Genomic DNA, 24707 nt, shown 5'->3' on the forward strand with positions numbered 1-24707 from the left:
TGGGGAATTTTGTCAAAAATAATCAACAACAATTTTTAAAATTAATATATATCTTTTAATTGGAGGCTAATTACTTTACAATATTGTGATGGTTTTTGCCATACAGCAACATGAATCAGTCATGGGTGTACATGTGTCCCACCATCCTGAACCCCCCTCCCACCACCCTCCCCTCAACAACAATTTTTTAACACCATGGTAATCTGAAACAGTTGGTAAGAGCTGGAACAAACATTAGGCCAATCAAAAAAGATTAAAACGAACAGTTTGGGAGTGAAATGTCCATAAGGGGGCTTCGAAAAGTGCCAACATACTCCTAAGACTCTAGACATCCAACCAGATATATAATTGCATATTATGCATCTGCCCAGGGGTAACTGCATGCTCAGGAAAGATCCAAGAAAGCCCTAAACTGTCACCTCTTGCTAACTTTGAATCTCCTCAAAAGCAGGCAGTAAACCAATGGCAGGGTTGTTTACTGCCTGACTGAGTGTGCCCCCGTATGCGTACAGACCCTTAGCAAACACTGGAAGACTTACCAGTCCCAGGCATTTACGGAAATTTCTGTCCAATGATTAGTTGACTACTAAGCTAGCTGAGCAGAGACTTCAGTACACATGACAAATAATATATTTAGACTTTACACAACTAGTTCAGAAAGTTGTTAAACAAACAAACAACAATCAGCTGTAAAAACAACCTGGGAAGAGGGACAAATCTGATTTCTAGACTTGCCATATTGCTTTTGTTCTCCAGTGGCTCAGTCATGTCTGACTCTTTGCAGCCCCATACACTACAGCATGTCAGGCTTCCCTGTCCTTCACTATCTCCCAGAGGTTGCACAAACTCATGACCATTGAGTCAGTGATGCCATCCAGCTAGCTCATCCTCTGTCATCCCCTTCTCTTCCTGCCTTTACTCTTTCCCAGCATCAGGCTCTTTTTCAATGAGTCGGCTCTTCTCAGGTGGCCAAAGTATTGAAGCTTCAGCTTCAGCATCAGTCCTCCCAATGAATATTCAGGGTTGATTTCCTGAATATTCATTGGAAGGACTGACTAGTTTGATCTTCTTGCTGTCCAAGGGACTCTCAAAAATCTTTTCCAGCACCACAGTTCCAAAGTATCAATTCTTCCGCATTCAGCCTTCTCTTTGGTCCAACTCTCACATCTGTACATGACTACTGGAAAAACCATAGCTTTGACTATATGGACCTTTGTCAGCAAAGTGCTGTTTCTGCTTTTTAATATGCTGTCTAGGTTTGTCATAGCTTTTCTTCTAAAGGACAAGTGGCTTTCAATTTTGTGGCTGCAGTCACCATCCAGGGATTCTGGAACCCAAGAAAACAAAGTCTGTCAGTGTTTCCATTTTATCCCCATTCTATTTGCCATGAAGTGATGGGACCGGTTGCCATGATCTTAGTTTTCTGAATGTGGAGTTTTAAGCCAGCTTTTTCCCTCTCCTCTTTCACCTTCATCATCAGGCTCTTCAGTTCCTCTTTGCTTTCTGCCATAAGGGTGGTGTCATCTGCATATCTGAGGTTGTTGAAATTTCTCCCAGCAATGCTGATTCCAGCTTGAGCTTCATCCAGCCCAGCATTTCACATAGAGTACTCTGCATATAAGTTCAATAAGCAGGGTGACAATATACAAGCCTTGACGTACTCCTTTCCCAATTTGGAACCAGTCTGTTGTTTCATGTCTGCTTCTGTTGCTTCTTGACCTGCATACAGGTTTCTCAGGAGGCAGGTAAGGTGGTCTGGTATTCCCATCTCTTTAAGAATTTTCCACAGTTTGTTGTGATTCACACAGTCAAAGGCTTTAACATATTCAATGAAGCAGAAGTAGATGTTTTTCTGGAATTCCCTTGCTTTTTCTATGATCCTCACTCATTATTAGAGAAATACAAATCAAAACTACAATGAGATATCACCTCACACTGGTCAGAATAGCCACCATCAAAAAACCTACAAACAATAAATGCTGGAGAGGGTGTAGAGAAAAGGGAACGGTCTTGCACTGTTGGTGGGAATGTAAATTGATACATCCACAATGGAGGACAGTAAAATCTAGGAATAAGACTACCATATAACCCAATAATCCCACTACTGGGCATATACCCTGAGAAATCCATAATTGAAAAAGACACATGTACCCCAGTGTTCACTGCAGCACTATTTACAATACCTAGGACATGGAAGCAACCTAGATGCCCATCAACAGATGAATGGATAAAGAAGCTGTGGTGCATTTATACAATGCAATATTACTCAGCCCAAAAAAGGAATGCATTTGAGTCAGTTCTAAAGAGATGGATGAATCTAGAGCCTACTATACAGAGTGAAGTAAGTCAGAAAGAGAAAAACAAGTATCATATACATGGAGTCTGCAAAGATATTACTGATGAACCTATTTTCAGCAGCAATGGAGATGAAATAGAGACTAGACTTGGGGACATAGAGCAAGGAAGAAGAGGGTGAGACCAATGGAGAGAGCAGCATTGAAACATACACAGCACCATATGTAAACTAGATAGCCTGGGGGGATTTGCTGTATGACTCAGGGAGCTCAGACTGGTGCTTGGTGACAACCTAGAGGGGTGGGATGGGATGGGAGGTGGGAGGGAGGTTCAAGAGGGAGGGGACATATGCATACATATGGCTGATTCATGTTGATGTATGGAAGAAACCAGTACCATATTGTAAAACAATTATCCCTCAATTAAAAACAAATAAAAAGTTTTTTAAAAGGCCCTGTGCTTGAGTTAATGCTATGCTATCATCATCTTGGAATTCTTAATAACTTTTTAACAAGGGCCCCACATTTTCATTTTGTCTTGGGCCCAGCAAATTGTGTAGCTGGTCCAGGATATTAGACATAGATGTAATTTTAAGAATCACATGGAAATGCAGAATTCCATGGCTAACTTTTATGTATATAATTTTTATTCATTTGTTTGTCCATAGAGTTAGTCATAAATTTTTATTAGGGCCAGGAAATAATCAAGACATGTTATAAGTAATAAGACATGTTATAAATAATAAGACATGTTCCCAGTCTAATGGAGCTTTTACTTAAAAGCAGTGGTTTTCAAATCATTTTTGACAGTGACCTAGCACAAATATCAGAGAAGGCAATGACACCCCACTCCGGTACTCTTGCCTGGAAAATCCCATGGATGGAGGAGCCTGGTGGGCTACAGTCCATGGTGTCGCTGAGAGTTGGACACGACTGAGCGACTTCACTTTCATTTTTCACTCTCATGCATTGGAGAAGGAAATTGCAACCCACTCCAGTGTTCTTGCCTTGAGAATCCCAGGGACGGGGGAGCCTGGTGGGCTGCCTCTATGGGGTCGCACAGAGTTGGACACGACTGAAGTGATTTAGCAGCAGCACAAATACGTGTGTATATGGGTATATAAGCATGGAAAGAGCAAGAGAGACAGAAAGAGAGAGAGACAATTGCTTCACTTTACACGTAATATATGACATTTTAAGTTTATCAATTTGTATATTATATAAATAAACTGAAGAAAAATGAAACATACAGAAACCCTTCCTATAGGAAATGAACTTCAATTTTTTTCTTTTTTTTAATTGAAGTATATTTGATACACAGTAGAACTCTGATTTTTTTTTTTTTTTTTTTTTGGTATTATCTTTTTCTTTTAAGCAGGGCTTCCCTGCTGCTCAGTGGTAAAGAATCTGACTATAATGCAAGAGATGTGAGTTCAATCTTTGGGTCAGGAAGATTCCCCTGGAGAAGGAAATGGCAACTCCCTCCAGTGTTCTCACCTGGGAAATCCCACGGACAGAGGAGCTGGGCAGGCTACAGCCCATGGGGTTGCAAAAGAGTCAGACATCTCTTAGTGACTTAACAACAATAAAAAATTATTTTAAACACTTTTGGTGTAATTTACTAATTTGGTTTCACAACCCACTAATGGGTTGAAAAACCTTGCTGTAGAGGAGTAACTGATGAATAAATGAGCAGCTATAATACGTGCACTGTGATAAAATGGGGAAAAAGTGAGTACCACAGGAACATTGTAAAATGAATATGCAGACTCTTCTGAGATCAGAATAAGTCAGACACTTAAGCATACAATTAGTATATGAAGTCCCTTGACAGAAATATTCACATAAACTGTGGACTGAATCATGTTAACAGGGAGAAAGAAGTTAGTGGTGGTGTGAGGCTGGCAGGGAGCGGGAAATGATTTTGAGCAGAAATAGCATTTGTTCTAAGTCTTGGGTAAGAAATTGTGTTCTCAAGCAACTTTAAGTAATTCAGTAGTGCCTGGTATTTTTGTGTGGGAGGGTGGGCACAACAGTAAAAAATTGTGGGGGAAAGGTGGAGCTTGCTGCTAACTGGGGTCCTTGCATTCTATGTTCAGGTTTTTCTGAAGGGCATTGATGAGCCATGCAAGTGTTTAGTAAGCATTTTGGAAAGATTACACTGATGGAAATATGGAATTTTCACTTTAAGGCAGCAATCCTGGAGGTTTAACATTATGCACATAGTTGGAAGTCACTGAGGAGTCTATAAACATCTAAAAACATATTGGAAATGACAGAGCCAAAAAGCAAGTTGCATTCATTCCTGTAGCGATAATGACAAACCCAGTGACTGTCAACCACAATTAAGGAAAAAGTCATAAAGAAATGAACAGGAGGAGCTCAAGAAGCCATTGGAACCAGATCACTATCTGTATGCTTAACATCTGCAGCAGTCAGCCTTCTAAAATGCCACAGCGATCCTCATATCCTGGTATTCACATCTTGTGTAATCTCCTCCCCTTGAGAGTGGGCTGGACCTAATGACTGCTTTCTAACAAACAGCATGTGACAAAAGTGATGAGATATCACTTCTAAGATTAAGTTACAAAAGACTGTGGTTTCTGTCTTGCTGGAGTTCTCTCTTGCCCTCTAGCATGTTAGCACTGAAGAAGGAAATCATCATGGTGTGAGCCATCCTCCAAATAAAGAGGTCCATTTGGCAGGGAACTAAGGACAGCCTTCAGCCAATAGCAAGCAAGGAACGAAGCCTGTCTAACAGCTGCGAGAAACTAAATCCAGCCAACAACCACATGAATGAGCTTACAAGATCTATCCCCAGACAAGCCTTGAGATAAGCTAGCACCTTGACTGAAGACTGAGAACCCTAGAGCCAGAGCACCCAGCTAAACCTCACCAGATAACTGACCAGAAACTGTGAGATAAGACACAAATATTGGCTTAAGTCCCAAAAATTTGTGGCTAAATTTAAAACAGCAATAGATAACTCATATAGCATCTAAGCCCATAATTTCTGCCCCTTCTCCTAGCAGTATTATAATGTATTGATGCTTGAAACCTTTTTTTTTGCAACAAAGATCTTTCTACCTCCCCAAATGTATACAACATACATATTTTTTTAATTTAAGGTAAATAAAAATAAATTCATCTTGATGCAGTGTTAAAAATTTAACCACATTTTTTGAAGTAGTTAGAGAAATTCTGTAGTGTCCTAAACCCAGGGTCTATACTTTTGAAAACTAAAATGGACTAAATAGACTGTCTCTTCTTTTCCAAAGATGTCTAACTAACTAGAATGTTGAGTCCAAAATTGACACTTGCAAATTGCTAGTTCTTAATTGAAAATCAAAATGTAGTAAGGACATTCCTACAAGTTACCATAGACCTAAAGAGTTCAGAATTGTAAATAAGGAGAATGTAGGTCCTTAGTATTTTACCCGGATAATTCTTTAATTCAGAAAATACATATTTATAAATATGCAAATTTTTTGGAAAAAAAAAAAAGAAAAGAAAACATTCTTAAACTCAGGTAAACAGGGTCATGGCCCTGCCAAAATGGTCATATCTAATCCTTGGAAATTGCAAATAGTAAAAGGAACTTTATATAGTAAAAGTGTGAATGGCAACTTTAAGCTCATTAGTGGTCAGGGTATATTTTTAATGCAACTTTTACAATCATAAGACTTTTATAATTAGTGAGACATTTTTTAAACCTAGGATCTGAACTTCTCCAACATTCACAGACTTTCCTTATCATCATCTTTCTCTGATGAGTGAACTTAGATGCAAGAAAGCATCACAAGGGGAAGCTGATTACAATCCAGTGATGGTAAAACATACTTCAGGGGGACAGTGAATAGATACAGTGGTACCAGAGCCACAGTGGAGAGGGATTCCAGGGCTACCATGACAAAGTACCGCAAACTGGCTAGCTGAAACAACCAAAATGTGTTGTTTCACAGCTTGGGGGCCTCAAGTCCAAAATCAAGGGCCATGCTCCCTCTGAAGTCTGGAGGGAAGGATCTCTTCCAGGCCTCTCTTCTAGCATCTGCTAATTCCTTGTTATGGCAGCATCACTCCAGTCTTTACAGGATGTTCTCCCTGTGTGTGTCTATCTCCAAATTTCCTCTCTTTAGGAAGATACCAGTCATTTTGGCTGGGGGGCCCTTTCTACTTCAGCATGACCTCACTTTAACTCATGACATTTGGCATATTTCCTAATAAGGCTTCATTCCGAGCTACCGGAGGGCTTCCCAGGTAGCGCTACTGGTAAAGAATCTGCCTGCCAGTGCAAGTTAGACGTAAGAGACTCTGGTTTGATCCCTGGGACGGGAAGGTCCCCTGAAGGGGGGCACTGCAACGCACCCCGGTATTTTTGCCTGGAGAATCCCATGAACATGGAGCCTGGCAGGCTGCAATCCATAGGGTTGCACAGGGCTGGACGTGAGTGAAGTGACTGAGCATGACACACACGCTGAGCTGTTGGAGGTTAGGACTTCAGCATATGATTTCGAATTTCTGGAGGACGAAATTCAACCCACAATAGGGATGTTAGTTCCGGGAGACTAGAAACAAGGCTTACCAAGGAGGTGGGCGGAACAGTGATAACAGCTAGCTTCTCAGGTGGCTCAGATGGTTAAGAAACTGCCTGCAATGTAGGAAACCCAGGTTTGATCCTTGGGTTAGGAAGATCCCCTGGAGAAGCAGATGGACACCCACTCCATATTCCTGCCTGGAGAATCCCCATGGACAGAGGAGCCTGACAGGCTACAGTCCATGGGGTCACGAAAAGTCGGACACAACCAAGTGACTAACACTTTCCATTCTCACAGGTACTCTCCAAGGTCGGTGTCTTTGGTTCAGCTTCAGAGATGAGGAAACAGGCCGAGAGGGGCTAGGCAGTTTTTCTGAGTTCACACAGTTGATAGGGCCAGAGCTGGGTGTGTACCCAGGTTTGTCGGGCTCCAAAGCCCAAGGTTTTCATCACTTTGCTCTGCCATCTCCAAGAATAGTTGAAAGAGCAGAAGACCCGGTTTCTAGGCTCAGTGGCTTCCTTGTTAGCTCAGCTGGTAAAGAATTCTCCTGTTATCCAGGAAACTCCAGTTCAATTCCTAGGTCGGGAAGATCCCCCGGTGAAGGGATAGGCTACCCACTCTAGTATTCTTGGTCTTCCCTTGTGGCTCAGCTAGTAAAGAATCCGCCTGCAATGTGGGAGACCTGGGTTCAACCCTGGGTTGGGAAGATGCCCTGGAGAAGGGAAAATGTTACCTACTCCAGTATTCTGGCCTGGAGAACTCCATAGACTACAGTCCATGAGGTCACAAAGAGTCGGGCACAACTGAGTGACTTTTACTTTATTCACTGCCATATAATAAGCATGAGACAGGCAATAAATCACTTAATTTCTCTAGGGCTTAGTTTTCTCTCCAGTAAAATGAGCCTAATAATAATATCTGGGCAAGTACAAGTACTTCATAAACTGTAAAGCATTCTGCCATGGTAATAAATGTTATTAACAGCAGCATCAGCATAAGAGAAAGACAATTAACATGTTCTTAGTGGAGAATGATGATATATTTATGTTCCCTAGGTTTTTAGTGTTTATGTTTATTTTATGACCATCCACCCTCCCTACATGGGCTCTCCAACAGCCCATGTACATCTATCTTCTGATCTCCCCACCAGTTCAGACCTCCTGCCTTTAGTGATGATGATGATGATGGTTAGTTGCTCACTCATGTCCGACTCTTTGTGACCCTGTGGACTATAACCCACCAGTCTCCTCTGTCCATGGAATTCTTGGGCAAGAATACTGGAGTGGGTTGCCATTCCCTTCTCCAGGGGATTTTCATGACCCAGGAATCGAACTTCTGCCTTGAGTAGGCAACTGAATTCATTCAGTATTTAACTGAATACTTAAAACAAAAAAGTTTCCTAAGTTAAAACTAGTGTTTTATTGAGACAGTTCTTTTGGCAATTGTGAAAAAAATATAGTATCTTAGTTCAAGCTGCTATAAGTACCTTAAGTGAACGTCATTCAGTCATGTCCAACTCTTTGTGACCCCTTGAACTATACAGTCCATGGAATTCTCCAGGCCACAATACTGGAGTGGGTAGTAGTTCCCTTCTCCAGGGGATCTTCCCAACCCACGGATCGAACCCAGGTCTTCTGAATTGCAGGCGGATTCTTTACCATCTGAGCCACCAGGGAAGGTGGCTTATAAACAACAGACATTTATTTCTAACATTCTGTCGCCTGGGAAGTCTAAGATCAAGGCATCAGCAGATTAGGTGTCCAGTGAAGGCCTACTTCCTGGTTGACAGTCTTTCCACTGTGTTCTACATGGCAGAAAGATTAAGAGAGCTCTGTGTGTTTTTGTTTTTGTTTTTAAATAAAGGCACTAATCCCACTCATAAAAGTTTCACTCTCATGACCGAGTCACCTCCTAAAAACTCCACTTCCAAATACCACTACTTTCAGGCTTAGAATTTCCACAGATGAATTTTAAGGGGACACAAACATTCTGTCAATAGTGTACAGAGAATAGAGTTTAGGTCTCTTTAGAAGTTTGTTAAAATGTTCGTGTCCTTTGTAAGTTGAAGATGTATTACTAAGCTGCTAAAACCAAACACGCAACCAAACAAAAGATCAATTAACCCACTGGACAATAAATAAAATTTTCACATACATCTTTTTTTTCTGATTTAGCTTTTGTTTAAATTTCTGATGTTGGCCAAAGTACATGTTCATTATAAAGGATTAGAAGATATACAATAAATAGAAAGACCTCACCAGTAAACCCATATTCCATATTTATTTCCAAGAGAAAGTGGCTGTTTACATTTTGATTATTTATGAAAAGTTGGACTTTCACCAAACATTTTGCTTTTTAACTAGTATTATAAGTACTATTTTTACATCTTGTAAAATTCTTTAAGAACATGATTTTTAATTACTGCATAATATTCTGTACTTCAGAATTTAACTAATTCCTTATGGTAGAACATTTGGATCTGTGTTTTTGCTAATCTGAACAGGGCTTAGAAGAATATCCTTTTATCTAAATATGCACGTTTCTTGTTACTTATGGGATATGTCCTGAGAAGTAAAATTACTAGATTGGAGAGCTTTCTTTATGTATTACTAAACAAGTCAAGCAGCAGAAAGCACTGCAGGAATTTAGGTACTGGTCAGCCCACAAATTTGTCAGGAAAGCTACACCATGAAGCTTAGCTAACAGGCAGGAGTGGAGGAAGTCTGTGCAGCCAGAGCCCCAGGCCAAGCCTTCCCACAGAGCCAGTGAGCCAGGACCCCTCTGGCGTCACCCTTGAGGCTGTAGGGAGCCTACCCTTGCTTTGCCACGACTACTGGCACCAGGCCTGGACCCAGGACACTGGACATCAGATACCATGCTGGCACCACTGCCCCAGCAGCTCCTGGAAACTGAATGTTGCTGCTGCAGCCAGAAGGAGTTCTGTTCTCACCCAGGTTCTCAGCATGACAAGCAAGTGACATGGGGCATCACATCTGAGTGCCCCGGCCTAGGGGCTGGGCATGAGAGCATCTGGTGTTTGTACCTTCCATAGAGAGATGAGCCCTGTCTACCACCAGGATTTTAAAGGTGAGTCCACTCACTGCCAACTTTATGGACAAGAATTAGCACCTCAGTCTTATTTTAATTTTATTTGTTTGCTAGAGAGGATGGACATTTTGGATTGAACTATTGGTATTCTGTGATACCTTTTTCATTAACTGCCTAATCATATCCTTTGATGACTTTTCAGTTGGAGCATAAAAGTGAAAGTGGAAGTGTTAGTCTTGTCCAACTCTTTGGGCCCCCATGGGCTGAAACCCGCCAGTCTCCTCTCCTTTGCTACAGAATGTTGAGAAATAAATGTTTATTGTCTCCCCTGTCCATGGAATTCTCCAGGCAATAATACTGGAGTGAGTAGCCATTCCTTTCACCAGGGATCAAACCTGGGCTTCCTGCATTGCAGGCAGATTCTTTACTGTCTGAGCCACCAAGGAAGCCCACCAGGGAAAAAATATCCTTTTTGTGAGCGTTTCTTTAACAGTAAGACTGTCAAACTCTTTGACAGCCATATATGTTTCATCTTTTTCCCAATTTGACCTTTAACTTCATTTAGGACTTTTAAATTTTAGCCTTCAGAAGTTTACGTATTCTATAAAGTTAGGTCTATAACCTTTTCCCATTATGTTTTCTTACTTTACATTCAAACTTATGCCTTCCCTAATCAGGTGTCAGATAAACATTCATCTACATTTTCTAGTTAATCCAAAAAAATATAATTTCTACATCTTCAGGTGAATTGGTTAAGTTGCAGAAAGGAGATCTACATCTTAGAACGTGTTTCCACTAGAATCCTAGAATGTGAATCCACTAAAATTCAGTAGAAGCAACACAGGAAGGATGTCTTTTCTCTTTTGCTGCTCCTGATGGCATGTCAAAACCCCTGCAGAAACCTCGCACCAGAAGTAGATTGATCAGTTAATAATGCATTCTACTATGACTATACTTTAGTCAACTTAAGTATTGCAAGAAAGTGAAAAAATAAGTGGCTTCTTACTCAGAGTAGTTTTTTTTTTTAAGGCATACTACCATATAACTGACATTTGAATCTCCATGGCAAAAACTCCCTTTACTCTCAGGAGATGTGTGGGTGACCCTCAGGATGGTGGGGCAGATGTAGTAAAATATTAAAGAGGGTTTGGAGAACACTAATGTTGCCAAAGAAAGAAAGGCAAATACTCAAATATTATTTTGTACAGACCTGGAAGAGGTTGCTTCTGAATTTTGCCCATGTTGTTGGTGGTATTTAAGAGTTGGTAACATGCTGAGTATGAAGGTGGGGAAATAGGGGGAAATGCAGCCCACAGCCCTCCAGAGGGGCAGCAAAAGGAGTGAAATCTGCAGGAACAGTTGCATCTTAGGAGAGCTGAGAAAGGGGCACAAGAACAACTTCATAAAATCCATTTCAAGAGTGGTATGGGCATAACTGTTTTAATCACTCCCTTTTCACCCCATCAGTGAGGGAGGGATTCCCACCCTGGGATTATGCAGATGGCGGAACACCTGACACTCTACACTGTACAGATGAGATCAACCACAGTTTATTAGTCATTTATGGTAAGTCTCCTACATACAAGCACACATTCGTAAATCCAAAGTGTTTTTAAGTCCAACGAAGATACCCTAGGTGCCCAAATAACACTGGCTATATACTATCATATTGTAATAGGTTCATAATACTTTTCACACAAATAATATATAAAACACAAAAAATAAAGAAAACATTTGTAATCTTATAGTACAGTATCTTAAAAAGTATAGTAGTACAGTATAGCAGCTGACATACAGGGGCTGGCATTGAATGAGCAGGCATGAAGGGTTACTGACTGGAGGATGGTAGGAGGTGAGCGATGGTAGAGTTGAAGGATCTTTAGCAATAGAAGACTGAGGGCAAGCTGCAATTTCACTCACTCCTGATGTGATTGGACATGTGAACACACGTTGGCATCTTTGATGAAAGTTTGCAACTTGAAGGTGCGTATAGAGGGGATTTACTGTATACTGAAAGCCTGGGGGAGGAGAACACTGCTTGCCATGGTAGGGCCACACGGGGATCGCACTTGAGGACAGAGTGAACCAGCCACAGAGTGTCTATGAGAAACAGGCTTTGTGGTATCAAGTGGGTGTGGTGCCTCTGGATTCCCGCGGGAAGATGTGATTGGCTTGTTTGGATAATTCTGTGAGCTGGCAGGGAACTGAAACCTGCTACTCACGGATAACCATGCACTGTGCTGGGTCCCTTTGATAAGGAGTGTTGTTTGGCTAGGCGACCTTGTCCCCAAGATTAGCATAGGGAGGGGAACTTGTAGTTAGGCTATCTGAGAACTCCTGGATTTTACAAGATGTCAAGGCAGTATATACTATTGAGCCTTAATTTCAAGCCTTACACCACAATAGCACTTCAGGACATTAGTTGATGGTAGGCTTTAGTGGTTAGAAGGAGAGAAAATTCTAAGAAACTTGAGTCCTGGACAGAAGTCAATTTATACCTTCAGAAATCAGGGGTCTCAAAGCAAAATGACAGAGGCAAGACAGATTATTAAGACAAGTTGGGAGAGGGGTAGAGTGTGGGCAAAATGGGTGAAGGTGATTAAAATGTACAAACTTCTGGTCACTTCAGGTCTTAGGGATATAATGTACAGCATGGTGACTATAGTTAATAAAACTGTATTGCATATTTGAAAGTTACTAAAAGAGCTGATCTTAAAAGTTCTCATAAAAAGAAAAAAAATTGTAACTATGTATAGTATGTAGGTATAGCTGGATGGATGGATAAGTGTAAACTTCAGATGTTCCTTGACTTACAAGGGGTTATGTCCCAATACACCCACCATACATTGAAAATATCACAAGTCAAAAAATGTGTTTAAGACACCTAACCTAAGAAACACCATAACTTAGCCTAGCCTAACTTAAATGTGCTCAGAACACTTAGCTTATAGCTGGGCAAAATCATCTAACACAAAGCCTGTTTCATAACAGAGTGTTAGGTATCTCATATAATTTATTGAATACAGAAAACAGAATGGCTGCAGGGTATACAATAGTTATAGGCTGGTGGGTCGTTTACCTTCATGATCACATGGCTGATTGGGAGCTGTAGTCCAGGAGAAGTTCAAAGTACAGTTTCTATTGAATTTGTAATACTTTCTCACCATTGTAAAGCCAAAAAATTGTAAGTTGAACTATCATAACTCAGAGACTGTCTGTAGACTTCATGTGATGATCATTTTGAATCCGTTTACCTCAGACTGGGACTCGAACTCACATGGCTAGGGCTCAAACCCAGTCAAAACCCAGTTTGGGACTTAAACCCGCATGGCTGGGTCTCAAACCCTGCCAAAACTCTGCTTGGGACTTGAACCCAGGTGGCTAGGACTCGAACCCAACCAAAACCCTGCCTGGGACTTGAACACACGTGGCTGGGACTTGAACCCAGCCAAAACCCACAGTATCTGGTTTCCGGACCTAATGAAGCTCAGGTTCTTGATGTCTCATTGCAGAAAGAATTCAGTGAGAGACAAAGTGATAGGTAAGAAGTGGACTTATTCAGATATAGAGAGAAGCACACTCCACAGACAGAATGTGGGCCATCGCAAAGGGCACATGCAGCCTCGAAATTTGGTGTGGTTAGTTTTTATAGGCTGGGTAATTTCATATGCTAATGAGTGGGAGGATTATTCCAACTATTTTTGGGAAGGAGTGGAGATTTCCTGGATTTAGGCCACCGCCTACTCCTTTTAACAGTGCCTTGGAACTGTCATGGGTTTCCCTAGTGGCTCAGCTGGTAAAGAATCTGCCTGCAATGTAGGAGACCTGGGTTCGACCCCTGGGTTGGGAAGATCCCCTGGAGAAGGGAACGGCTACCCACTCCAGTATTCTGGCCTGGAGAATTCCATGGACTGAATAGTACATGGGGTCTCAAGAGTCAGACACGAATGAGCCACTTTCACTTTGGAACTGTCATGGCACCTCTGGGTACATCATTTCACTTGTTGATTGAGGATTAAGGTCTAGTCTTGTCTGTCATCTTGGTCCCATTTGATTCTAATTGCTTTATGTTGTGTCCTTGGGCTATGTCATTCTTTCAAAAATTGCGCCCTGCCCCTTTCCCTCCTGTTACAATTTCACAATATATGCAAATATTAAATCATTAGATTGTATACCTGAAACAAATATAATGTCGTATGTCAATTAAAAAACAAGAGAAGAAAGGGGAAAAAGTGGATTTGGAGTCAGATGATTAAGATGAATCCCACCCATGGTAGCAGTCAGGAGGCTGCTTATGGCCCCAAACACCCACACCCAGTGAATTGAGTAGTGGAGACAGTGTCTGTCTGCAACTTAACCTGCCTTCTACAAAAAGTAGTCACCAATGTACATGCTGTACTGAGGAAGAGAAAATTAATCCCATCAGCCTGGTCTCTAGAGACCCACATATCCGGTCACTTAGGTGATGGCTTCAATAGAAAGCAAACAGAAATTTCTGGGGGCTTCCCAGGGATGTTGTGTCATAGTTTGACGTAAGGTGCTGGGTGGTGCTTTCCAAGGCAGCCCTATCGTGGACACATAGTTAGCAGCATAAAGCACAAGGTACCACATTATTCAATATTTCATCAAGTATTTGATAAGCCCCTACCACATACCCAGAATTCCATATAGGACAGAATCCCTTTCCTCAAAGGAGTTCCTAATCTTGGGAAAGTAGCATAATTTTATATGAAAAAGAAATTTCAAGTATGTAAATATTTTCCAAGATGAAGAACATGGAAAATATAGCATGTTTTTCCTATAATTACAATAGGCCCTTTGTATTGCCAGCTCCACATTCACAGATTTAACAAACCACAAATTGAAAACAATCAGAAATAAAAATTCCAAAAAGTTTTGAAAAGTGACACTTGAATTTTCCATACACTGGCAACTATTTACATAGTATACATTGTATTTACAACTATGTTTGCATAGCATTTATATTGTATTTAGAAGTATTTACACAGTATTTATGCTCAGTCATGTCCGACTCTTTGCGACCCTATGGACTGTAGCCTACCAGGCTTCTCTATTCATGGGATTTTCCAGGCAAGAGTACTGGAGTGGGTTGTCTTTTCCTTCTCCAGGGTATCTTCCCGACCCAGGGATCGAACCCAGGTCTCACGCATTGCAGGCAGATGCTTTACCCTCTGAGCCACCAGGGAAGCCCCTATGTTATATTAAGTATTATAAATAAACTAGAGATATATAAAGTATACAGGATGATATTTATAGGTTATTTGCAAATATTATGTCAGCTTATATAAGGGACTTGAGCACTCACAGATTTTAGTATCCACAGAGGTCCTGAAATCAAAGCTTTGAGAATGCCAAAGGACAACTGTATATTGCTTACATTCTATACTTTAAAGAACTTATACAGGACTCCTCGTCCCGCCCTTGGCGGGTGGCGACGGCCGCGGCCGCCCCGGGTCCGGCCCGGCAGGTGGCGGAGCGCGGGGACGCGATGGCGGCGGCCGAGGCCCGCGAGCTGCGCGCCGCCCGGGGCCGGCAGTAGCCGGCACGAAAAGAGCCTGGGGCTGCTCACCGCCAAGTTCGTGTCGCTGCTGCAGGAGGCCAAGGACGGCGTGCTGGACCTCAAGGCGGCTGCAGATACTTTGGCTGTGAGGCAAAAAAGAAGAATTTATGATATCACCAATGTCTTGGAAGGAATTGACTTAATCGAAAAAAAGTCAAAAAACAGTATGGAAAGGTGTAGATGCTGGCTGTAATACTGAAGAAGTCATAGATAGATTAAGATATCTCAAAGCTGAAATTGAAGATCTAGAACTGAAGGAAAGAGAACTTGATCAGCAGAAGTTGTGGCTACAGCAAAGCATCAAAAATGTGATGGACGACTCCATTAATAATAGATTTTCCTATGTAACTCATGAAGACATCTGTAATTGTTTTAATGGTGATACACTTTTGGCCATTCAAGCACCTTGTGGTACACAACTGGAGGTACCTATTCCAGAAATGGGTCAGAATGGACAAAAGAAATACCAGATCAATCTAAAGAGTCATTCAGGACCTATCCACGTGCTGCTTACAAATAAAGAGTCCAGCTCATCTAAGCCCGTGGTTTTCCCGGTGCCCCCCCCAGACGACCTCGCGCAGCCTCCCTCTCAGCCCCCCACCCCAGTGCCTCCACACAAGCCCAGCTCGGCCGTCCAGAGCCTGCCTGAGCCACCTGTCTCTGAACGAAGCCAGCCTCTCCAGCACACGCCGGCCACAGACTTGTCTTCAGGATCTATTAGTGGAGATATCATTGATGAGTTAATGTCTTCTGATGTGTTTCCGCTCTTACGGCTTTCTCCGACCCCAGCAGATGACTACAACTTTAATTTAGATGATAATGAAGGCGTTTGTGATCTGTTTGATGTTCAGATACTAAATTATTAGATTCCATGGAAACTTGGGACTGTTATCTACCTCTAACTGTGTAACATTTTAGACTTCTTAATAACCTAAGTATTTAAAATAATGAATGTAACACCTTTTTAGTTCACTGATTCTGAAATGTTCTTCCCTAATACTTTATTTTTGCTTCACAAAACTTCAACCATAAAAACAAAGGATTCTGACTGTTTCAGGAGAAAAAATGATTTCACATCCACCAACCCTCCACCCTCAAGTAATTACTTTCTGAAATTTCAACTTTTCTTCCCATTTTGAACCCTTCTGTTTTCTTCCCCTTATATGAGAAGAACGTTAAAGTAGACTTCAGGTCATGAGAAACAAGGAAGTTGTCCAAGGGCTTATCACTTGTTCTGTCTTCCACTTGTACTGCCACAAGACTGTCCGTGTTCCTTTGTGTCCTCCAATCCAGAAATTCACTGCCACTTATAAAGTGAAGGGTGTAAACTAGGATATATTAACTGTTTCAGTGAACAGAGTTTGTGAAGTGCCTTCTGTTTTAGCACTTTAAGTTTATCACATTTTGTTGACTTCTGACATTCCACTTTCCTAGGTTATAGGAAAGATCTGTTTATGTAGTTTGTTTTTAAAATGTGCCAATGCCTTTACATTAACAAGATTTTTTAAATAAAATTGTATAAAAGATTAAAAAAAATAAATAACTTATACAAGGCACATTATGTGGCAAGACACTTTCATGACCTACAGGCTGAAACTCTCATGTACCCACAACCAATCATGGCTAAAGTTTCATGTTGCTTTAACACGTGTGCATTTTGGTTCAAGCACATACAGGCACAGTTATGGCCGGCACAGTCCAGAAGTCTTCTCACTCATTTCTCACTTTGTTCTGCCTAGACCGCTTGACAGTTCCTGAGCCCGGGGCTGTTCAGTCTCTCTAGTCTATCAGCCAAACTTGCTTGGCCATTCTCCTTGATCTCTCCCACTCCCACCCCAACATCCTTTCAGAGATACCTGGAGGCAACCATTAGAGGAATAAATTGACTTTGGGTCATTTGGAGGATAATGCAGTTAAATCTAGAAAGTCTAATCCATTTGGGGAGTTTCCTCATATAACTTTTCCAACGCCAGACAAACTCCTGTCCAAGGGTACAGTTTGGGTAGGTTTCTGTCCTTGTCATCCATAGAACATGATCACATCAATGTTAGCCCCAGAGTGCTCTGCTGTAACTCCAGGTTGGTCTTGGTCCCTAAATCAGTGGTAGACAGTCTGCAGTGGGGGGTTTTAACTATACAAGCCCAGTTCCTGTCCCCGCAATTGCTGATAAAGGAGTCTGAGGCTGGTCCAGCAAAATCTCTATGTGTCAGAGTTGAGATGAAGCACAGGCATCCACTTAATATAAAGAGAAACTTCAAACAATTATAACTGATCGATAATGCAATCCTTTCTGTGAACTCATTGTTACTGGAAGTTTTCCAGCAGAGGCCAAATTTATGAACAGTTACTCCTCTTCCTTCATCATAAAACATAACTATACCCTAAAACTGCTTTCTACATTTCTTCATTAATCGGCACACATGTCCTATGGGACAGATGTCATTATTATTCTCATTTTGCAAATGAGAGAAGTGAGATGCAGGGAGTGTAAATAATTTGCCTAAGATCAAATAACCAGAAAAGATGAAGGCAGGACTAACTAACCTAATGATTATTCCTGATCTACTCCTCCATGTGGCCTCAAATCTGAAGACGTGCACTGGCCCAGGAAGGTGGCTGACGGCCTAGGCCACTTTTCAGTTTATTCAGAGACCCTTAAGTCTAATTGGAGGTCAGAGAGTGAAGGGCTGGGGTCACCACAACCAGAGACACACTGCTGCAGACTTTCTTTGCTAGACCTTCCTGCTTACCCTCAGGCCCTTCACCTCTTGGACTGACAAAATGATTGCTGTTGTTTATTAAGGGCTTACTTACCATGTGCTTTGCGAACTGGTTTATGTGATGTCACTTAATCATTACAACAATACCAGCAGGAAGGTATTAGATCTACTTCACAGACGTAGAAACTGAGGCTGAACATCTTACCCACAGTCAGAGTAAAGCCATGAATCAAAGTCAAATGTATGCATGTTCAAAGATGACATATCATTGGGGCATCTCCAACCAGAATCATTACCAGATATAAGAGCCTCCAGGATTCCTGGAACTCAAGTGACTGAGGCTACAGCAGGCACAATGTACACTGCTGAGATGGAAAGCAGTGTGTGTGTGTGTGTGTGTGTGTGTGTAGTCATGCACACGCACACACAGGCACACAATTGTACAGGGTACAGGATGTCAGGACACTGGGTTCTGGCCCTGACCACCACTCTACATTTAAGTCCAGAGAGGAATTAAGGCTCTTTGAGGACCTGTTTTTACTCTACAGATGAAGCAGGACTCTGAGATCTTCTAAAAAGCCTTGAAATCAACACCCCTCTTTTCACCCTCCAGTAGCAAGCACACTTTGGCAGCTAAGAATCCCCTCAGGCCACATGCATATCACCAATCCCTCTGTAGGCGGTGGAGCCTCACAGAAAGGGTCTGGGGTCTGCTGTGCTGGCGTGAAGGCCATAGGCTTATAGTCCTGAGATGTTTAAAGGCCTTTCAGAACTCAGAACCATACAGAAATCAAAACCTCAGAAAGGCACTGGGCTTCCCTTTTCCACTTGGTAGTACAGCCTAATCTACAGCATGAAGTGGAAAATTGTGTCCGTTTTTTGTACTTAGAATTGTACGTCGAGTCCTGAAGGGTGGTTTTTGCTGTCCTACTCCCGTGCTTCCTGACCCTGAACGTGGCATCTGTGTTGGTCATCCTCTGGCCACGCCTCCCCCAGGGACAAAACCTTCAGGAGCCAGGTGCGCGGGGAGGGAATGCGTGGTGTCAGGCTTTATGGACAGGCAGCTGTCTTCAGGACTGTTAGTTTGGCACATGGTTTTGGACTCAGACAGACTTTGAGTTTAAATCCTGATTCTGCCCCTGAGTCGCTCTTGGGAAGGTCACTTGCGTCTCTGACCTTTGTTTCCTTTCCTGGAAAATGGGGCACTAATGCCTGCTGTGCAGCCTGGGACCTGGCAAACGCCCAAGGCGGAGGTGGTGTGATTTCAGCAGCACTGAGAGGGACCCTGGGGCCAAAACAAACCCTTCCCCAGCCAGCTTCCTGACATAGTCTGGCCTCTACCCACCTCCTCAGCCTCAACCAGGAAGAAGACTGTCACTCTGCTTTCTTGAATAGCACCGCGCTTTCTCCTCTTGCTCAATATCTGTCCCTGTGGCCCCTCTTTCTAGAACGTTGTTCTCCTCAAAACTCTTCCCCATTCATCGGGTTAACACCTGCCTCCAGGTGTCCTCAGTCATCCAGAAGAGAATCTTTCAGGGCCACCCTGGTTCAGCCATATCCTTGCTGGTGTGATTATTTTATTAATGTTTATCAGTGAATTATGTTAATTAACTATACAATAAATGTAGGAGAGACAAGCTAATTAAAGAATATAAGTTTCATGAAGGTGATTATTTTATTCATCGGTGCCTGGCACATACTAGGCCTCAGTAGCCATTTATTGAAAGAATGAATGTATAAGAGATACATTCATTTCACTTAAAGAAACATGTCTGCCATAGTGCTAGCACCCCCTGAAAATGTTAAGTTATTCTAAAGACACAAAGTTGGGATAAAACACTTACAGTGAAACAAAGTTAGACAGGTTCCTTCTATGTGGGGCTTCTCAACACCTAATGTGGATTGTGAATTTCCAGGAGGAAGGTCAAAACCCAACAAGCAACCACATTTACCACTTATGCCTCATTGGGAGTGAGTTTAATCAAAACCTGACCCAGAAAAGAAAAAAAAAACCTTACCTAGAAAGTGAGTAATGGAGGCATAGAGATTATGGGCTCTGAAGGTAAGGAACTCTGCTTATCACCAGCCTGTCCCAAAGCCCCTGGACTCCTGGGAGCAAAATCAAGTCAAGTCTCATATAACTGAATCAGGTGGGCTGTTCACTTCTCACCCACAAATCCCCCAACAGCAGAATCTTGGCCCAGTAAATGTCAACCTGGACCCTAGTTCTCTTTACTACTATTACCAAGAGACGTCTTACATCAGCGATGAAGGGATTTTATCTGTTTGTCATCTTAAATAAAAAGCGATGCTGGCAATGGTGTAAGGTTGATGTGTCCTAAAGAAACAGACCTGGTCTCTGTCTGGTTTTGTTTTCTTTTATTGCTTTTGAAATCCAACGTTCCTCTTCTCGTTGCTGGCTACAGGGCAATACTGGTTTTGCTCAAGTGGAATATCTATTTGGAGATGATTGAAAAAACAAAACTGGCTAAAAGAAGGGTCAGGCACGACTAGAGATAATTACAATAGAAACAAAAGGCTGACACATAAACCAGATGGGTATCCAAAACTGGGTTGGTTTCCGTGTTTCAAATACTGGCTTCTGAGAAGCTGTGTTTGAATGCGAGCATGGGGCAACGCCTGAGATCTCACAGTGGATGCAGCGTGTAAATGAGGCTACACAGAACGGAGCTGAAATGCTGGCTCTGATCCCTGGTGCTTCCAAGATGTCCCCACAGTATCAGGGAGAGTGTTTACAGATAGCACAAAACTGATAAGTAGGAAGAGTTTGTCTTCAGGCCCTCTTTTCCACATTCAGCTGGGGAACTCAGCCTACCCCCTCACTAAAGAGGTGGGAGCTGTTTCCCACCTCAGCCTGCCTTAGCAGCTAACTTCTTTCCATCCCCTTCATTCAAGGTCCTGACTGCTTTTAAAACTAGTGGTTTGAACATGTGACTTGCTCCTCCGTAAAATATTTGGATTTTAACAAGAATCTTCTGGCTGAAACCGGCGAGTCACTCTAGTGGCAAGTCAGGCAATAGAATAGATGCTTCACAGCAGACTGTGCTTCAGTTGCCCTCAGGCCCTGCCCAGAGGCAGCTGTCTGCCCTGGCTTGTAGAACTGGCTCAGCTTCAGCTCTTTGCTGTGCCGTAAAGGTAGGTTAAAGGGCAACAGGGCACCAAAGGCAACGAGAATAGAAAACAGCGCATGGAGATGGTATTTTGTCCATGGATTGGGGATTACTATTCTAAGAAGCCAGAATTTTTCCAATAGAGTTTTATACAATAAAATAAATGTGTTCTACACTTTTAGTGTTTAAATAAACATAGAGGATTTATTTCCAGCCATAATGTAAATTGGTGATGTGGAAAGTTACGAAAAGAGAAGGCATGCTAAACCTTCAGACCTCCTGGTTTCTGTCACTGCTCTGTATACTTAAACAACACTGATTTCTACATAAATAACTGACCTCTTATACAATATTTGTAAGATGTTTTTCTCTAAGAATTTTCCCCTTTCTCAAAAGATACTGTTAGTATGAACTGAAGTTTATGGAAACTAACATGAGTAAACTAAGGGCAAAGTGTAGTATATGTATAGATTTATTTCATTTTTTTCCCCATTGAAGCTCTTGATTTCCTAGATTCGTGCTTAAAACTACAATAGAACACTGTGACCCAAGATATCGCTTCCTAAAATATACCCTGAAGTAATAGACTTCCAATCTTTTTTGACTTTGACCTGTAGTAATAAATCTATTTTACTTTATGATCCCCCCCAACACACCTGAAATCAAAGTTTCATAAAACAAAGCTTATTCTTGTTACATGCTGTATACTTTAGTATTTTCTATTGTATTCACTTCTATTTATTTTACTTTCTTATTTTTCTTAAAAAAAAATTGACATTACTAACCACAGGCAACTTGGGACCCACAGTTTCAAAAACACTGCCTTAGAGAAACTCTTGTAACATATATAAAAACATTTATAGCAACACTGTTACAAAAAGCAAAAAAAAAAAAAAAAAGTGGGAAAGTGCATATGGCAAATAATCAACATTGTGTATAGAGCACTGGCAGCAGTTGATATTAGGAAAGGGCTTTCTGAGGAAATGACATTTAAATTCAGACTAGAAGACAAAGCTTGGCAAAGAGTATTGTACACTGAGCAGGCCTTGAATAAGCAAAGAACTTGGCACCCTCAAAGAATGGAGGGAGGCTAATGTGGTTGGGTCAAGGAGAGAGACATCTGATGAGATTGTGATGGTAGGTTGGGGATAAATTACGCAATGTTTCAAAGGCAATTTTAAAGATAATGGATTTTTATCCAAGTGCAATGGGTAGCCACTGAAGCATTTAAACTGGGAAATGGCATGCTCAACTTATCTTTACAACCATTGCCCCAGTTCTTTAGTGAAGAACGGGTCAGAAAGAGGATAGAGGAAAATCAGTTAAGAAGCTATTGTAAAAGCCTTTGGTGGTTTGGACTGTGGTTAGAGTAGAAGCAGAGAGAAGTAGATTGATACAGGGAATATTTTAGAGGTATAGTCTATAGGACTTAGGGATACCTTATTTGGGATTTAAGTGGAGGTTGAAGGAGGGAGATGAGATTGAAGATAAGGGCTATGTCAAGGATGACCCACCCACTGTTCTAGCAAGAACATCTGAGTAGATGAAGGTGAAACTTATTGATATAGAAGACCAAAGTGGGAGCACATCTGAGTGAGTCAAAATGAAGAGTTTCATTTTGTAAATCTTAAGTCTGAGATGCTTGTGAGCTGTCCAAATAGAAAAATCAAGTTATTAATTATCTGTGCAAAGCTAGAGCTCGGCAAGCAGATCAGACTGGACATATACATTTGAGAGTTAGCAGCCTATACAGTCAAGGTCATTCTGGGATGACAGAGCAGAGCACAAGAAGAGAGCCCAGGATGGAACCATGAGGAGCCCTGATATTCAAAACCAGCTTGAGAAGGAGGAACCATGGCCACAGATAATAAACCAGGGGTATGTGGTCTCATAGGAGACAAATAAAGAGAATGACTTAAGAACTGGTCAGTAATCAACAGTGTCAAATGTTGCTAAGAAGTTAGAGATGATGAAACTGAGAAGCATCTGTTAGATTTAGTAACACAAATGTCACAGTGGCCTTATCAAGAGCTGTTTTTTCTAGATTGGTGGGGTAGAAGAAAGAAAGGAAGGAAAGGAAGTAGAGATAGTGGGTGTAGACAACTCCTGTGAACATTGGCTGGGAAGGAGAGAAGAGCAATGGGAATACTGGCAGAGAAGAATGTATAATCAAGGGAGGTATTTTTGTTGGTTGGTCGGTTGAGGTGTAAGAAGATGTTTGAATGCTCTTTGGAAGGTCTGGGTGGAGAATAAGAAGCTAAAGATGCAAAACAGAGGAATAAACCACAGCAACGTCCTCAGATGGAAAGCAAACATGGGTGGCTGAATAGCTTTGGATCAGAGGAGGGATATTCTTCTCCATTGTGGCAAAAGGAAAGAGAGAGTGTGTGTGGGTTCAAGAAATTCTGCGGAATTGATGGTGGGCAGTTACTGTCTGATGAATGCAAAGTGAGTCAGTTTTGCATGGTTTGGCTGCAAGAAATAGAATACCCAACCCAAAGCAGCCCAAGAAACACAAAGGTTTATTTTTCTCCCTTAATATAAAGTCCATTACCGAGCAGTTTAATTGCTACAATTGTTAGAATTGAATATCATCATCTGAAATGATGCAGCCAGCTTTATACCCTAGGCTGCATTTATTGAACTTATTGTCCTACACATGCATATAGTTAGAAATTCTACTTTTCAGAGTGCAGTTGAATGTACTTTGTGAATAGTTACAGAAAGTAAGAGAGAAAGAGGGGTGGAAGATAGAGGGCTCTTGTAAATTCAGTCTTACAAAAGAATCATTAATGATTGTTGCTAACATGGCTGCCTAGGGGGCTGTGCAATGTTGCAGCATTCGTTGTTAGGTGCATAGTAGAATCAGCTACAAAGCCTGTGGGGACAGTTCAACCCAAGGAAGAGGATGGTAGGTATAAATAAATTAGCAAGAAGTGTTTGTTGCTGACAGCCAGTAGGAGATGTTCATTTAAGGAAAAATGAATGTGGATTTAAAATATCCAATAATCTGTATAATTTTTTTCCTACCAGTCTGAATAAAAAAAAAACAACACACATTAACTTTGATCCACATTCCTTTTACTCTAAGCTGTATTGTTTACCTGTGGGAGGTCAGCATGGAACTTGTCACCTCTTCCTCCTTGAAATCCAACAAAAGATGCCACTGAGACACAATCATAGACACAAATTAAGGAAAGTATTCATCTGACACTTTCTTACTGGTGTGAATGGTGAAGATTCAGAGACTAGCTCTGATGAAGCTTGGTGTCTGCTAGCATGCTCTTCGCAGTCTTGACTACATGGATTCCAAGACATGAATACTGGAACTTTGTCATTTAATGATATGGAAGAAATACTGAAGATGGTATACCTTATTTTGTCCATGGCAAGGCTTA

At 41.6% G+C, this 24707-nt stretch overlaps 1 protein-coding gene across 1 annotated transcript; it reads left to right on the forward strand.

Annotated features, from left to right (window-relative positions):
* Positions 1-15554: 15554 nt before the first annotated feature.
* On the forward strand, positions 15555-16430 carry LOC123464670 (transcription factor E2F5-like). Its single transcript, XM_045162047.1, has one exon. The coding sequence runs from the start codon at positions 15770-15772 to the stop codon at positions 16322-16324; it is 555 nt and encodes a 184-aa protein (XP_045017982.1). The 5' UTR covers positions 15555-15769; the 3' UTR covers positions 16325-16430.
* The last annotated feature ends 8277 nt before the right edge of the window (positions 16431-24707 follow it).

The sequence above is a fragment of the Bubalus bubalis genome, chromosome 11 (assembly GCF_019923935.1).
Source record: "Bubalus bubalis isolate 160015118507 breed Murrah chromosome 11, NDDB_SH_1, whole genome shotgun sequence".
NCBI classification, from domain to species: domain Eukaryota; kingdom Metazoa; phylum Chordata; class Mammalia; order Artiodactyla; family Bovidae; genus Bubalus; species Bubalus bubalis.